General features: G+C 34.6%; 1 protein-coding gene across 1 annotated transcript in view; it reads right to left on the reverse strand.

Moving 5' to 3' along the window:
- The window catches only part of DCAF10 (DDB1 and CUL4 associated factor 10), a 42,966-nt gene that overhangs the window by 18,163 nt on the left and 6,441 nt on the right, over window positions 1-18,362 (reverse strand). The window contains exons 2-3 of the mRNA XM_039234769.1: window positions 13,447-13,560; window positions 1,007-1,204 (exon numbers count right to left, since the gene is read on the reverse strand). Coding sequence (XP_039090700.1) covers window positions 1,007-1,204; window positions 13,447-13,560 — 312 coding nt within the window. The remainder of the gene's footprint in view (window positions 1-1,006; window positions 1,205-13,446; window positions 13,561-18,362) is intronic.

Here is an 18,362-nt window from a genome sequence, read left to right on the forward strand (position 1 = left end):
TGCCTAATATATTTTTGTGCTTCCTGATTTACCTTTCTTAAATGATTTTTCCCATTCTCTGCCTCTTTTGGATTTTAATAGCTTTTGTCCACTAATTTAGAAGTTCCATTCATATTTCTATTCAAGTTTTATTTCTAAATTAAAAAAATAAATTTTAACAGGTATGTGTGTCTCAAAGATAATCTGTATATCCTTTGCTCAAACAGTATGCATAGTTACAAATCTTTAAAAATATCCCCTTTTTACAGATGACCTCTGAAAAGAATTTTTCAGAAATGGTCCTGGTATATTACTATATTGTCATTTCACCACAGCTAGCAACAGGTATATTTTAATTATTTTAAAATAATTTTATTTTAAATTTTATTTAATATTTTAATTATTTCTCAAATTTCAACTCTTTAAATGATCCATTTCACTATAAGGAGATATTTCACTGAATATTTCACTGTGTAGACTGTCCCATGCAGGACGTTTAGATACTCTGATCCCTACTGATTAAATGCCAGTAGAAATCCTCTCTTCTCCCATAGTGACAGCTAACACTTCACCACACATTTACTTCCAAACATCCCCCTATGGATCAGTACTAGTCCAAATGAGAAACTAATCTTTAATGCATGAAAAAAAGGTACACAAATTACAAAATAAGTAGGTTTAGAATCAAAGGACCAAAAAATGAAAAACATTTCTGTTCCATAGAGGAAATAATAAAAATATTTTTCCTTGAAGTTCCTTTAGTAGGAAACTCAACTTGCAAACTAGTTTTCATCATTAACTATACTACTTTGGTCTCCTTTCCATTAGTTTCCTCCAAATTTTATAGTTACAACATATGACTAAATGCAAGTAACAAAAGATGGAATCATTTTTTGATTGTTTTCCCCAAAGGCAAGTTCTTCATCCTAAAGAGATAGAAAAGCTAGGACAAATCACTGAATTTAGTTACCATCATAAACAAATACTTTTTTGTTCACAATCCTAACATGGTCTCCTATTCACAAACCTGTTTGTGTCCCAAATAATGACATTTCCATCAAATCCTGATGTTACTAAGAGTCTTGTATTAGTATCATATTCGATGTTCTTCACCCAGCTAGTGTGACCATGTAAAGTGCATACTTTGGTGTTCAATTTTCTCAGATCCCACAGTGCTATTGTAGTGTCATCAGAGCAGGTAGCAAACAGCCGGTTATCAAGAAATCTACAAAGCAGAAAAGAAAAACTGGTTTATTTAATCTCTTGTTAAAGAAAATTTGAGAAATAGTCTATTATTACCTAATCAAGAAAACAAAAAAGGACTACAAACTTACTGGATAAACCCAGTGATTCTGATATAGAATAAATTGTAAGTATAATTCACATAATCACAGGGAAGGATACTATTATTTAATGAGGACCACAATGCAATTTTATCCACCTGCTTTGTATTACTGATTTTTATTTGGAAATGGAAATAGGGGTGGGTGTTTGGAGAACAGTGCTAGAGAGCAAGAACTTTAGAATCTGTATAATAGGAAACACAAATGGTGAGAAACAATAGGAGACAGAGATTTTAAAGACTTGATTGCAGAAGGAGATATGTTAAGCTATAAAAGGTTCATAATTGTAACAAATATTTACTCTGCTACAAGTAATGTCTTCCTGTTTAGAACACATATACATATAAGAACTGCAGTTAAAAATGCCGTATTTTTAATCTATTAATTCAAAGGCATCCTCCAAATAATCATACTTAGCAACACTTTATTAGGACTAGTTAAGATTACAAGGTAGATTATTAAAATACTCTATTATTCAGACTTTTAATTTTACACTGATTTCTCAATCCTTAGAATATATTTTATATAAATACTTAAAAAATAACAAACCTACCAATTACCCTTGAATTTCTTTTTTTTTTCCACTCTTGAATTTCTGCCTAATTCAACATTAAGGATGCTCTAGGTTTGCTGTTATATAAAACTTCCTAATCTCTTGCAGAAAGAAGAAATGAGTTCTGGAGCTTCTTCCAAGATAAAATTATATGTAATTATTTCTTATCAGAAATCAACCCCAGGATCCATAATATAATGACCTTCCTAAAATTTAACACGGTTTTAAAATTCCAGAATTTTGTATAAACTGTGTCTACTATTTGAAACCACCTTCCTTCTACCCCTTGACCTGGCTAACGCTTGTTTTCTTTTTATTATTCAGCTAATTCCTCCAGGAAGCCTTATCTCACTATCCAGCCTGGAGTAGATTTACCAATCTTCTCCTCTCCCAAAGTACTCTAAAATTCTATCATAGCACTTAATGTTACAGTGTAAGGAATAACTTCATATAAATTCATTGAAGGCAGGAGGAACTGTCTGCAGTTCATTGTTAGATCTGCAGTACCCAACACACACAGTGCCAGGCACAAAACAAGCACTCACAAATATTTATTATTAGTTAATGAGATAGGAGTTCACTGCCTAGGGGGAGGAATTATAAATACATAATTACACAAAATAATTGTGTGGAATAAGCAAAGAAAAGGGTAGTCAGCAAAGACCTCCTGGTGGTGTCATTTGAACCGACTTTAAAAGATGAGCAGGCAGGGGCACATGGGTGGCTCAGTCAGTTAAGTGGCTGACTCTTGATTTTGGCTCAGATCATGATCTTATGGTTCCTGAGATCAAGTCCTGTATCAAGAACCGGGTTCCCCCTCTCCCTCTCTCTTGTTCCTGTTCTCTCTCTCAAATAAAGATTAAAAAAAAAAAAAAAAAAAGATGAGCAGGCATTCCCTAAGTGGCCAAAGGGGTAAGCAAAGGTAAAGAGGCATGTAGGCAGATGGTATACTCTGAGAGGCAACAGTTAGTTAGGAGTGCTGTGTGTGGGAAAGTAGAGATAAATAGAGAATATATCATGGATTTATTCTATAATGATTCCCAATATTTTTAAAGTATAAATACATGCCCATTAAACATATTTTTTAAAGGGAAAAACATCCAGCATAAAGATAACCACGGTTATTGATATGTAGCCTAATTCTTACATTACAAGCCTAATATCATGTCATAATTATTTTGCCATGTTATTAAAGATTAACAAAATCTTTTTTTAACGTTTATGTATTTTGAGAGAGAGACAGAGGGAGGGAGGGAGGACGTACAAGCAGGGGAGGGACAGAAAGAGGGAGAGAGAAAATTCTAAGCAGGCTCTGCGCTGTCAGCACAGAGGCCAACATAGGGCTCAATTCCACAACCATGAAATCACGATTTAAGCCAAAATCAAGAGTTGGATGCTCAACCAACTGAGCCACCCAGGCACCCCAACAAAATCATTCTTAATGGCTGAACAGATTCACTGTGTGAATGAACCATTTATTTATTTACAAATGACACATTATCCTTAGTTTTATTTATTTTTAAATGTTTGTTTGTTTGTTTATTTATTTATTTATTTATTTTGAAAGAGTGAGAGGGTGAGCAGCAGAGGGGGAGAGACAGGAAGAAAGGGAGAGAGAGAATCTTTATTTATTTTGAAAGAGTGAGAGGGTGAGCAGCAGAGGGGGAGAGACAGGAAGAAAGGGAGAGAGAGAATCCCAAGCAGGCTCTGCACTGCTATTGCAGAAACCAATGCAGGGCTAGATCTCACTAACTGTGAGATCATGACCTAAGCTGAACTGACAGATCCACCAGGCCCCCGTTTTCTTTTTTTTTTTTAATATTTTTATTTATTTCTAGGAGAGAGAGAGAGACAGCGTGAGCAGGGGAGGGTCAGAGAGAGAGGGAGTCACAGACTCTGAAACAGGCTCCAGGCTCTGAGCTGGCAGTCAGCACAGAGCCCGACGCGGGGCTCGAACCCACAAACCGCGAGATCATGACCTAAGCGAAAGTCGGACGCTTAACCGACTAAGCCACCCAGGCGCCCCCCCCCCCCCATTTTCTTTTTTAAAAACCAACAGGGGTACGTGGGTGGCTGAGTCACGGTTAAGTGTCAGACTTTGGCTCAGGTCATGACCTCACAGTTCATGAGTTCAAGTCCTTCCCCCCCCCCCCCCATTAGGCTCTATGCCCACAGCTCAGACCCTGGAGCCTCTTTCCAATCCTGTTTCTCTCTCTGACCTTCCCCCACTCACACTCTCTCAAAAAAAAATAAATAAACTTTAAGAATATTTTTTTAAAACAAGCAATTGTTGGATATTTACATTGCTTCCAATGTTTTTACTATTAAAAAACGCTATGATGAGCACCCCAACGCTTATATTAATCACATCCTTAGTTATTTTTCTAAGTACATTCCCAGAAGTGTTATTGCTAAATAAAAAGGGATTTTAAAAATTATAAGGCTTTTTTTGATACATACAACCAAACTATCCTCAAAAGTACATAGCAATATATAGTTCCACCAGCAGTTAGGGGTATCCATTTCTCTAATTTTTAATTCTCTTAAGTGCCAGGGAAAAAAAATCTTAAGTTGAAACTTTTATTTTTAGTAAAGTTGAACATTTTGCACACTAACTGGAAGATTATATTTCTCTTATGAATTGCTATCCATGTTCTTTGCTGATTTTCCTATTGCTGTATTATTTTTTAGTTCTCTATAGTAAAGATAATATATCTCAGTTTTTCAAAGACAGTATGTTGAATACATTTTGCACATATACTTCTTTGAATTTTACAGCATTTTACTTTCTAGGTAGGCTCTATGCCCAATATGATCCTGAGATCAAGAGTTGTACAGACTATCGACTGAGCCAGCCAGGTGCCTCATCACATATATATCTATTTTTTTTTAAATGTTTTTTATTTATTTCTAGGAGACAGAGAGAGAGAGACAGCGTGAGCAGGGGAGGGTCAGAGAGAGAGGGAGTCACAGACTGAAACAGGCTCCAGGCTCTGAGCTGGCAATCAGCACAGAGCCCGACGCGGGGCTCGAACCCACGAACAGCGAGATCATGACCTAAGCGAAAGTCGGTCGCTTAACCGACTAAGCCACCCAGGCACCCCTATATATCTGTCTTTCTATGTGATTTATATAATTTCTGATTTTATCAAAATTTTAGTTTTTATATAATCAAGTCCTTTTTTTCCCCTATGATTTGATCTTTACTGATTAGGCTCTTTAAAGTAAAAATATTTTAATGACTTCTTGACAGGAATTAAATGATTGAAAAACCTACACAGTGACAAAAGGCTACTGGAGAGTCAAAATAAATTGATCATCATCATAGAGCATCTTCATACATTTAAAAAATTTATGGGATGGGGCACCTGGCTGGCTCAGTTGATTTAAGCACCTGACTCTTGCTTTCAGCTGGGGTCATGATCTCACAATTGGTGGATTAGAGCCCCACACATTGAGCTCTGCGCTGACAGTGCGGGGCCTGCTTTGAGATTCTCTCTGCCTCTCCCCCACTTGCACTCTATTTCTCTCTCAAAATAAATAAATAAAAAGTTTAAATAAGAAATAAGAAATGTAAGGAAAAGATATATTATTTTATTTAGTCTATAGAAAATACTTAAAGCACATATGTATTTAAAATCCCAGTGGGATGATACTGCCTTTGGCTACAGTGGTTCATTCACCCTGAAGGGTTTAGGCAAGAGAATGACACGATTAGTAAGAGTTTCAGAAAGATCTCTGGGGGGCTAGTTTTCAACTTGGATTTCCATAAAAAATGAAGTGGGGGATCAGTTTTAAAATTTTTATCAAGAAGACCACTGAAAAATTAGGCCCATGAAAAATTATCTACGTTATGTGAAAGATATTTTAATACCAAAGATGTACAAATAATATAATCTTGGAACAAAAGCTAACAATTTGAATTGAATAAATTTATCTTAATGAAAAATTGAACACTTTGACTTTAGTTTTCTCATTTTGTCTCAAAGTTTTACCTGTTAAAAATCTTGGTATTGAAGAATCATTGGTGAAGAGTATAGATAAATTATAGAAAATTAAGAATGTAGATTTGGAAGCCAGTTAAAGTACCCATAATTCTTATCCTTAAAGCAGGCAGATGCAGAGAATGTAAAGTATTAGACAAATCCTTGGAGATCTGGCTCAAACTTCTCAAATTAAAACTCCGTCTAGCCTAATAAGTTAAGAAGTATATTTTTAACTCCATAGTCCCTAAAGAATAGGAGACACTCCACACACTGAAACCTATGAATTTATGAGTCAGAAAACTGCCCCACATGTCCCCATCAAACACCAACATATGACTATAACAATTCTGGATAAACTGACATTTGGATAAATTGAAGTCTTCATTATCAGAGGTTAAATGGTAAAGGATAAGAGCAATTGAAATAGAATTTTCTTAAAACAGGTACCAGCATTTCATTGTACACAGGAAAGAAAGCGTTGTCTAAAAACCAAAAATCATAAAAATGTTTAATATTTATTTTACATTTATTCAATCAAGTGTAAATTCTTAGAATAAGAATAAATAAAATATTTGGGTTTTTTCTGCATAATCTTTCCAATGAAATTATGACAGCAAAATATGACACCTTACTTAAAATCTGAGTTTTCCCAAGGGTCTTTCCTTAGTCCTATGAGATATTCACATAATTCTCTGAAGTATCTACCATCATTTCCGTTATTTCCTTTTCTTTAATTGATAACTAGTCTAACTCTCTCAGATCCTCATTTGCCAATGATTTTATGTGTAATTGACCATTTTTCTAATACCACTCTCAGGGTTTTGTGCAATCCATATCCTTGGCAAGATAAGAAATTTCATGTTCCCAGTGATGAGCATTGCATTTATATTACAGTGTTTGAAATATACCAATCAGGAAAAGACCAACAAAGACAGTGGGAGGGAAAAAGTAGATCCTGGAATATTTAAATAGGTCCTAATTTTTTAACTGCAATACCACTAAGTGAATATTCTTATGATAATCTCAGTTGCCCTTGTAACCTCATAACTGGGGGGACCTTAATTATTAAACAGACTCTTAAATTGGCATACAGAGTCCTCATGAATAAGAAGTAAATCTGTATAATGGGATTAAGAATTTAAATTCAATACTTTTCTCCTAACTTTCCCTAAATATGAAGAGAAAATACTCTTTACAACTATCAATACTTTTGTTTTACAAGATAAGCAAACCTTAAAAAAACTAATGAATGAACTAGAAGACATTACTAAGTATATGCAAAATCACTATCTAGAACCAAACCAGGAAATGCATGCCCACATCTCTGAACAGTACTCAGAGGGTCTAACTGAACTGAGCATGAATTTCAGCTCTACCACTTGCTACATATAAAAGATATTGGACAAATGTCTTTAACTGAGTTGCAATTGCTTCATCCCTTATAATGGATACAGTATCTGTTCCAAATCAGTATGAAAAGTGTTTCACAAAGGTTTGGCACATGGTAGGCACTCAATAAAAATGGAAGTAAGTATTATTAATAAGTAATACACACTTAAGCTCGTGCCAGAGGACCCCTCAGATCCTCACGCAAAACTCTTAAGTGATACGTACTTCTAAAAAAACCTTCAAAATCTGTTTTTCTAACCAAGAGATAAACAAATTCAAATCTGTAGGTGTGGAGTACTTAAAGCAGATACACTGATAGCAGCTAATGAGAGCTGACATTGAAAAAGAACAAATTCTAATAGCAGATTAATCATTTTGAGTAGGGGCAAACAATTCAACACATCTTTCTTTTTGAGGTAAGAAACTTTTAAATTGTAAAATATTTAAAACATAGAGAAAATTATGAAGAATATAACAAAGACTTGTGATACCCACCACCCAGCTTTATCAAATTTTAACAATTTGTTATCTTTCAGATTTCTCTGAACATTAGAAACACAACTGAAGCACCCTGAATATCCCTCCCCAATCCCATTCCCCTCCCTCCCTCTCCAGAGGGAACCACTATCCAAAATTTGTTTGTCACTCCCCATGCCAAGATTTTCATACCATGAGTACCTAAGTATGTATCCATAAACAATGTATAGTTCTGTTTTGCATTCAATTTATTCTGTAAATATTTAATTTCTGTAAATATTTAATAGGCACAGTTCTAGGTGCTGGCAATAGAGCAGAGAACCAACAATATGCTTATGTTTGTATATTTCCAAACTTTACATAAATGGTATCACACTGTACAGCTCATTCTATAATTTGCTTTTCTGGCTCAACCTTGAATTTCTGAGATGTACCTCAGATGCTGATGCTTCTAGTTCATTTATTTTAACTGATGTATAGTATTCCATTATGAGTATACTGGAATTTATCTTCCTCTTGGAGATTTGTTTCCAACTCATATTACTAATGATGCTATAATGAACTTTCTTTATACATTTCCTTGTTTACATGTGCTTTAATTTCTTAAAACAATTTTTTTTTGCTCTTCAGTCTTACCAGATATTGTTGCTAAATTGCTCTTCAAAATAATTTTATTAATTATACTCCATCAATGATGTCTAAGAGTTTCTACTTCTCAACATCTTAGCCAATACTTAGTATTTCATTGTTTATTTTTATTTATATTTTCATAACTAGGAAGCTTGGAAATTTTTCCATATTTCTGCTCATTTTAGCTTCTTTTATATGATTTTCTGCCTGTTTTGCTCCAGGGTAATTGTCTTATATATTCTAATTCTCTCTTGGCTACGTGCACTGAAAATATCTTCTCCCACCAGCCTATATATATAGCATATCCTCTCACACTGTTGTCTTTGGTTAGAATGAAGTTTTAAATTTTAATGCAGTCGAATTTAGCGATCCTTTAATGAGTTTTGTCTCTTAAAAACTCCTTTCTCATCCTTAGAACATAAATATATTCTATATTTCTTCTAAAGCTTTAAAGGTTTGCTTTCATAATTAGGTCTTTAACTGGCAGTTATATTTAGTTATGGTATGAGATAGAAATCTAATCTTACTTTGTTTTTTTCATATATATAACCAGTTCTCTCTTTTCCATTTCCCTGCCACTAATCTGTAATGCCCTTACTGTTGTATACCAAATTTCCATATATGCATGGGTCTGTTTCTGGAAGTTCTACTCTATTCCATTAGGCACTTAATCAATCCCTGTCCTAAGACTGTATTTGATATCAGGAAGACTACCATCTTAGCATCCTTCAAAATTATCTCAGATATTCTTGGCACTTTGTTGTTCCATATGCATTTTTAAGTTAAAAAAAAAAAAACCTGTTGGTATTTTGATTAAAACGGAACTAAATTTATAGCCTAATTTGGAAAGAACTGACTTCTTTATGATACTGAGTTTTCTCCTTGAGAGAAGATATGTGTTTGTTTTTGCAAGTACCTGGCAGTACTATCAACTTGGATGCAATTTTGAATTACTGGCTAGATGGTTCTGAACCATATAGTAGTGTGAATTTGAGCCCCATACACACATGAAGGCTGACCTGTGGTTAGAAATTTGCTGAGGAGATTTTGTGACATTCCTCTACCAAGGTCATAGTCTACATGAACAGGGTGGTATATTTCTATATCACTCTTATGCTGTAAGTAGAGCCCTGGGAGTCCTAGCCTTATGCAGGGTTTTCCACTAGATTCCTCATCTTGAACTGGCCATAGAATTAACTCTCCTATTCACTGTACATACATATCCTTATGCATATCAAAACGGAAGATCAAAGGGGTGCTTGAGTGGCTCAGTCGGTTAAGCCTCCGACTTCAGTTCAAGTCATGATCTCACAGTTCGTGGGTTCAAGCCCCACGTCCCGCGTCTGGCTCTGTGCTCACAGCTCACTTGGAGCCTGGAGCCTGCTTCAGATTCTGTGTCTCCCTCTCTCTCTGACCATCCCCTGCTGATGCTGTCTTTCTCTCTCTCTCTCAGAAATAAATTTTTAAAATATTTTAAAAAATAATTTAAAAAAATTTTTAATTAAAAAAAAAAAAACACCAAAAAACACAGAAGATCAAGGTCACTAGCATTTGGCAAATGCCTCCAGGGTAAAAGCCAGCTGAATACCAGTTTACTTCTTCGCATTCCTGCTGCTTTTTCATTTTTGGCCCCAGGATTCCTTTCTTTCTTATCAGCTCAACTATACATTAAAAAAAAAAACAACCAAAAAACAAAAAAACCCCCAACATTTTAAATACATCTTATTCTGCATTTCTATTTCTAGTAGAAACGTTGTTGAAGATATTTTAAAATCTTCTATAGCCTAATTTTTATCTACTTGATTTACTAGTTTGGGATGGAAGTGTATTAAAGTCTTTCACTATGATTATAGACTTGTAATTCCTTATCTGTTTTGTTTTTGTGTTTTTGTTTTGTTTGTTGAAATACACAAATTTTAAATTCTATACAAGTTCATAACTATATGCTCTTAGTTGATTTTTCCTTTTATCAATATGTCTTATTGTACTTCATCCTTATTAAAGCTTTTGGTCTTCCATCTGTCCAATAATGATAATCTATATTATATTAGTTTTCTTTTCCCATTTCTGGGCAACTATTTTTTAGTATCTCTATAAAGAGTATATAGAAAATTTCAGTTTTTATTCAAAATTGTGGTATCTGTGTCTTTTAATAAAGAAGATCAATCCATTTATACTTCCTGTGATCTACTCCTATATTTGGAACGAAATATACTTCTTGTTTTCTACTTATCATCCATTTGCTTGCTTGCTTTATTTATTTAGTTTTATAAAACTTTCCTGTTTTCTGTTAAACTAATCAAGTTTTCATTATTTCCTTCCCCCCACTTCTGATTTGGAATCTGTACACTGTATGTCTACTATTTTAGGTACCATTAAGTTTCTTTTTCATTGCATATATTTAACTATACACTGTTCTGAAAGAGTCTGAACCTGACATGAGCCTTACCGTATTACACACAATCTATTTGTTGTTACTATCCAAAGCTACACTGACCAGTTTGGTAGCCATTAGCCACCATATGGCTTTTGAGTCCTTGAAACGTGGCCAGTCTGAATTGGGATGAGCATTATTTTCCCTTAGTATTTACGATACTACTTCATAATCTCCTAGCATCAACTGTTGCTGCTGAGAAACCTTCTGTTATAACCCTGAATTATACCTCTATACATAATCTGGCTTCTAACTTCGGTGGCTTTTAAGATTTTGTCTTTATCTTTGATACTCTATACTTTATCTTTGATACAACTTGTTTCAGTGTAGATTTATCTTTATTTAACCTCTGTGACATTCTAGAGCTTACTTTTGATCCAAGGATTCAGGACCTTCTTTAATACTAAAAATTCTCTCCCTTTGTGCCTTCTAAAATTAGTTCTCCACCAATCTCTGCATGTTCTTTTTCTATAACTCTTATTATACATATATTGGAGTCTCTCAGTACTCTATGTCTTTTAAATATGTCAGTATTTCCCAACCCATTAATTCTCTCATCAATGATGTAAAGGATAAAATTTACCCCATCTTGAGTTTTTTATATACTAACTATATTTTTTATTTCTAAGAGTTGTAGTTGGTTTTTTCCCCACATTAACCTGTTCTTGTTTCATCTCTTTTGTTTCATAACTTTGAGTTCTCTTTAAATGGAAAGTATTCCTTATTTCTTTGAGCATCCTAAAAATGCTTTAAAGTTTCTCCCAATCAATGGAATACTATGCAGCCGTTAAAAAGAATAAGATCACCCCATGGCTACTAACATGGAATGATCTCTAAATATGTTATTAAATGGAAAAGCCAAGGTATTTAATAGTGCGTGTAGTATGCTACCATTTATATAAAAATGTATGTATGTACGTGTGTGTGTGTGTGTACGCTTGTACATGCATAGACTACCTCAAAAATGATAGCAAGAAATTGGTAATAGTGGTTGCCTCTGGGGAGGAGAACTGGGTGGCTAGGGGACAGAGGTGGGAGACAGACTTACTTTTCACTGTTTACCCTTTTGTACCTTTGAATTTTGTACCACGTGCATGTATTACCTAGTCAAAAAAAAATAAATAATTTATTTTTAAAAATAAAGTCTTTGTTGGACTACTCCATAAAATTAACTTCATCCAGAAAAAAATGCTTGTTTTAGTTGCTGATTTTATATATTAGATGTCTTCATGAGTTTTGGAATTTCGGTTATAGGCTCATTTTGAGTAAGAAAGGTTTTAAGAAAGGTTTTTAATTACTTTTTTCTTCTCCTATTTAATGGTTTTATACTTGCCCCCATTTTAATTTCTGAACCCCTAATCCACAATTAGGCCATATAATGACATTAAGGCCTTTAGTTTCCTGATTATATTGGAGCTATCACATATATACATTCAATCACTGACTCAGTAATGGCTTCATTTAATTCCTGGCCAGGAGGATGTATCTTAATCAGGCAAAACCCATAGCCTCAGGTACTGAATAGCTTTTTTCCTTTTTTTCAGCCTTTTACAAATGGGACAAGCATTCAGCCTCTCACAAATGGCACAAGCATTCTAGTCAAACGGCTGGCTTTGTGCAGTAATTCTGGCTCTGGTTCCTATATCACATGAAGCACTTGAGTACTTCACATTCTTGACAGGAACTAAAACTACTACACATAAGTACCAGTACTGAAAACCCAGTGGGCTTGCAGTTTCAGACCTATTAACAGCTTGTGTCTATGTTCCATTTCTGGTCCACGAAAATGTTTATGTTGTTTCAGAGCCTGGCTGTATCTTTTGTGCTCTTTAATCTATTGCTCTATGTGTTTGGAGGATAGAGTTTACATCAAAATTCAGTATGTCACTGTGACTAGAAGTAATTTCCACATTTTTTTTGAACATTAACAGTAATCATTATAAAAGGAGTATAATATTATACATAATGTTTAGAAAACAGAAAATTACTCATTATCCACTCATTCTAACCCATCTTATGTTAACACTGAAAAATATTTCCTTATCTTCTGTATGTCATATTTGTAAACAATTTTAATCATGATTTTTACCTATATTGTCCCATGCATTTGCCCATGTTGATATGTAGTCCCTATGACCATCATTTTAATGACTGCATATTAATCCACCAAGCTGTTCAACTGTTATTTACTTCCCACATTATTGAAAATATAAGGAGCTTCCAACATGGTTTTATAAAGAAGTTTCTCTGAGTAGATGTGGTTTTTTTTTTTCCCTTCAATAGTTCGGAATGGGGAGGGGGTAGGTGAGAGAGGCTAAGCAATGGGATTGCCATAATTCTACACAGATCATTAGCCCAAAGACATTGCAAGACTATTGTAATACATGGCTGAGGTTCATAACGACAACCCTAGTATATGAAGATAAAAGATAAAATCACACGGAAGTGAAAAATGAATTTCAGAAAAATTCGAATCCAAAATGATTAATAAGTTTTATAATTAAAGGGATAAGTTTCACAAGGGATAAAATTCACAGTTCACAAATGCTTATCATCTAGCACTGCTGGGTAAGATACTAGCAATTTTCATTAACTTCCAAAACAGAGTATTTCCGGTCACATTAATAAACTTCACTATTTCACTAAAATACTGACCTGATATTATTTACACAGTCTTCATGAGCTTCAGAAAGTGTTTTTATGTGCTTTGAAGATATAGGGTCAAAAAGCAGAACTTCAGTCTGTTCACAAGCAACAGTCAACACTGACCTGAAAGCAAATGACACATTTCTCTTTAGCTTTCTAGCATTCTCTCATTATTGACACTTATTTATAATCATACAAACTATAATGAATAACTTTTTTACCCATGTTAGTAGCAAGTATTTTTTATTTTTAAAGTTTTATCTCTTTTGGGGGAGGAAGGGCAGAGAGAGAGGATGGAAAGAGAATCCCAAGTAGGTTCCACGTTCAGCACAAAGCCTGACATGGGGCTTGATCTCATCATTGTGAGATCTTGACCTGAGCTGAAATCAAGAGTCAGATGCTTAGCCTACTGAGCCACCCAGACACCCCAGTAGCAAATATTTAAAAGACTGAAATTATCTGCTGTTGGCAATAGTAGGAAACGGTAATCTCCAACATTATGGTGGAGCATAAACTGGTAGTTTAGGTTCTGAGAGTACCTGTATCTATCAAACTTTTCTTTTAGCACCACATTCTAACCAGCTGAGCTAACCAGACAACCCTGTATCTATCAAACTTTTAAGTGTGCATGCCTTTTGACTCTGCAATTTTTTGTGGGAATTTAATCTGAAGAAACAATCATTTATATATAAAAGAAACATATATAAAGATATGCTTCATTGTAATGAGAAATTGAAAGTAAGCTAAAAGTACATGAAAAGAGGAATGATTGGTTCTATAAGCCATGGTACATAATAGTTTACAATATAGTGCAACATTTAAAAAGAAAGGAATAGTTTTATGTGGATATGCAAGAACTCCAAAACATATTTCTAAACAGGAAAATCTGGTTGTAGAAAAGGATGCAGAGATGAGGCAACTTAGAAAAAAAAATTATATATAACAAAATTATGTATTTATCAATACCTATTAAAACATACTGAAAGTTCTGGCATATATCCTACCATCCAGTTAGACAGAGTCAAACTTAATCTTTTCATTTATGGTTTTTAGTATTGTCTCTTGTTTCAGCCCTTTCTTATTACAAAGTTATCATAAACCTTTTATAAGCCTCATTTTGATTTCTGAAAAGCAAACTTTTTTTATTTGATTAACTCTTAGTTTCCTTTGGGCACTGCTCTTTCAGATTCAGACCTAGCAAATGAAATCTTAAGTCTCTGAAACTGCAGGCCTGTTCTCAATGTATAGTTCCAGTAATAAATAGAATTTGTATACTTCAGATGAAAATACATAAGATAAAATGTCTTTAATTTTTTTAAGTAATCTCTACACCCAACATGGGGCTTGAACTCATAATCCTGAGATCAAGAGCCACATGTTCTACCAACTAGGCCATCAGATGCCCCAAGATAGAATTTTAATTTAAAAATAATTTTTTTTATTTGAGAGAGAGAGCGAGCATGCGTGTGTGAGTAGGGAAGACGGACAAAGAACCTCAAGCAGGCTGCAGGCTCAGCACAGAGCCCAATGTGGGGCCTGATCCCACAATCCTGGGATCATAACCTGAGCCAAAATCAAGAATTGGACACTCAACTGACTGAGCCACCCAAGTGTACCCCCAAGAAAGAATTTTAAATAGCCCAAATTTTCTGTTTAGAACAAACTTTTTAGATAAAGTAGGACAGGGAAAAATCTAAATTGAAATCTTTTCCATATTTAGTAATCATGAAATTGTCTTTTAAAGGGTGTCTGCAGAAACCTCTTTTTAAAAAAAATTTTTTTGTAAATGTTTATTTTGAGACAGACCACAAGCAGGGGAGGGGCAGAGAGAGACAGAGGGAGACACAAAATCCAAAGCAGGCTCCAGATTCCGAGCTGTCAGCACAGAGCCTGATGCAGGGCTCAAACTCACAAGCCATGAGATCATGGCCCGAGTGGAAGTCAGATGCTCAACTGACTGAGCCATCTAGGCGCCCCTGCATAAACCCTTTTTGGAAATATCTGGACTTAAGAATTTTTCTACTAGTTGATCAGCATGAGTAAGAACAGTCAAATTGATATCTGTAATTTTAAAGCTAATATAAACAGCCTTTTTTTGTTGTTATTCAGAAGAGTTATGGAATGAACTTTACTCCTTTTTGTGCATAAAAGTAAATGAAACACTGATTCTTGAAGAGTCTTCATCTTAAACACTGTAAATAAGATATCTATAAAACTGATACTCAATGTTTTGTTTCAATACAATCTATTTTTACGCATGGCATGATTTGTAACTTTTTAAAATGCATATCATTTGCCCCAATATCAAAGCCTACACTTTTCTCATTGGTTTGAAATGTGATCTTTATCATGTATATATTTTGTTGCTGGATTCTATACACTATGTAACACCACCATATTACAATTTCTAAGTGGCTTTATATGTGGTAGAGCAAGATCTCCTCACTGCTTTTTTTAAAAATTTATTTATTTTGAGAGAGCAAGACAGCCTGTGCACAAGTGAAGGAGAAGCAGAGAGAGGGAGAGAATCAAAAGCAGGCTCTGTGATGACAGCTCACAAAATGTGAGATCATGACCTGAGCTGAAATCAACAATAGGACGCTTAACCAACTGAGCCACCCAGATGCCCCCTGCCCACCACTGCTTTATAAGCATTTCTTTGCTTCTTTGCAGGGGAGGTGGCTAATACTGTACTTTTTTCTTCCAAAGGAATTTTAGATACAACATGTCAGGTCCAACTAAAAAACCTTGTTAGTATTTTCACTGGGATGCACTGACTTTACAAATTCAGTGGAATCTGTATTATTCAGTACTGAATCATCCCATCAATAACACGTACACCTTCACACATATTCAAGATTTTCTTAGCAAGAGTATCTTAGCAATTCTTGGATCTTTAAACATCCTTATACATTTTAAATCAACTAATCAAGTTATGTATACACACTCAAGTCCAGCTATGGATTTTCAGACTATAATAAAACTATAGAAAAGTTTGCACAGAATTGAGAGCTTTACAACATGGAGTCTTTCAATCCACGAACACAGTATACTTCCATTTACCATGGAGATTTTTTCCATATGGCTCATACTTATCTTTTGTTAGATTTATTCATGGGTACAATTTATTTGTGGGTACTTGACATTTTTTTCATGCTTTTATATTCTTTTTAAAATTTTGGTTTGTTTGTTGTTGGTATACAGAAGTGCGACTGATTTTAAAATGATTTATCCATCAATCTTGCTATTTTAATACTTTACCTGTAGGTTACTTTAGGTTTTGTCGATAATCATATTGTCTACAAACAAATGTTTTATTCTTTTGTAATACTAGTGTCCTTGCTGCACTGGCTAGACCTTTCAGTTAAATGTTAAATAGAAATGTTACTATAGCAGGCACTCTCTCATTCCTGATCTTCAAAAATAGATTCACTGTTTCATCATTAGATACAATGTTTGCTATAGTTTTTGTTATATTTTTCTTTTGTGGGGGACAGATTTCTATTACTGGATTAAGAAATTTTCTTCTACTTCAAATTTGGTTTTTTCATTAAAACATGTTAAATTATATAAAACAAGTTTTCCAACATTTACTGAAATTATCCTGTTTTTCCTTCAATATGTTAATGTAGTGATTCACATTATTTTACTTTCTAAACCTTTCATTTCTACCATATTGCTTATTTAGCTCTATTGGCTAAAGCTGTGGGCCCACATTCCTGGCTTCTCTTCCTTTTATGGCTCTTAGCCCTGCAATTTACTTACTGCCTTAATTCTCTAATCCCTTCATATACAAATTTTTTATATCTTACATTAAAATTTTTATAATTTTTCTAGCTTTTCTAATTATTCCCTGTTGAAGGGTTGGGCCAAACCACCTACTCTACTTCTGGAAAGCTATAGTCTCTACCTCTTGCATCTGAAGTCATGTCACCCTTTCATTCTGAATATTGTTTACTTGGGCATTCTCTTAATCAACATGAACGTTTTTCATTTTTGTCTTTTCAAAGACAAGGTTTTCTCTCTGTTGAGTATTTCTACTGAATTTTATTTTATTTTTTAATGTTTTATTTATTTCTGACAGAGAGCGAGAGACAGCATGAGTAGGGGAGGGTCAGAGAGAGGGAGATACAGAATCTGAAACAGGTTCCAGGCTCTGAGCTAGCTGTCAGCACAGAGCCCGACCTGGGGCTCGAACCCACAAACCATGAGATCATGACCTGAGCCAAAGTCGGACACTTAACCGACTGAGCCACCCAGGCACCCTGATTTCTACTGAATTTTAAAAAGTTCACCAATTCCACTCTGTTCCTTTATTTCCTTCCTTCTCCTTTCTCTGCTTACTTTGCTATTATTTGCAGATAATTTCGCTGTTTTTTCTTGAGATAGACACTTAGCTCATTTTTACTTGTCTTTCTTTCCAGCTTATTAATGACTATTATTTTCCTAGTAAGTACTGTTTTACACTTACCTTACAAGTTTTGAGACATGTGGTACTTTCATTATCATTCAGTGCTAAATATTTCTAAAGTCCATTATCATTTCTTCTTTGGCCCATATGGCTATTTATGAATGTTTCTTCACTTGAAAACACATGAAGTTTTGGGGCGCCTGGGTGGCTTAGTCGGTTAAGCATCCGACTTTCGCTTAGGTCATGATCTCACGGTTCGTGGGTTCGAGCCCCGCGTCGGGCTCTGTGCTGCCAGCTCAGTGCCTGGAGCCTGTTTCAGAGTCTGTGTCTCCCTCTCTCTCTGACCCTCCCCTGCTCACGCTGTCTCTCTCTCTCTCTCTCCGAGAAATAAAAAATAAAAACATTAAAAAAAAAAAAACATGAAGTTTTTCTAGTTATCTTTTTGTTATTCATTTCTATTGATCACACTGTGCTGATATACTGTACTTCTATAATAATCTTTTGAAATGTGGCC

This window comes from Hyaena hyaena, unplaced genomic scaffold (genome assembly GCF_003009895.1).
Source record: "Hyaena hyaena isolate Hyena2069 unplaced genomic scaffold, ASM300989v1 scaffold_93, whole genome shotgun sequence".
In the NCBI taxonomy this organism is placed as follows: domain Eukaryota; kingdom Metazoa; phylum Chordata; class Mammalia; order Carnivora; family Hyaenidae; genus Hyaena; species Hyaena hyaena.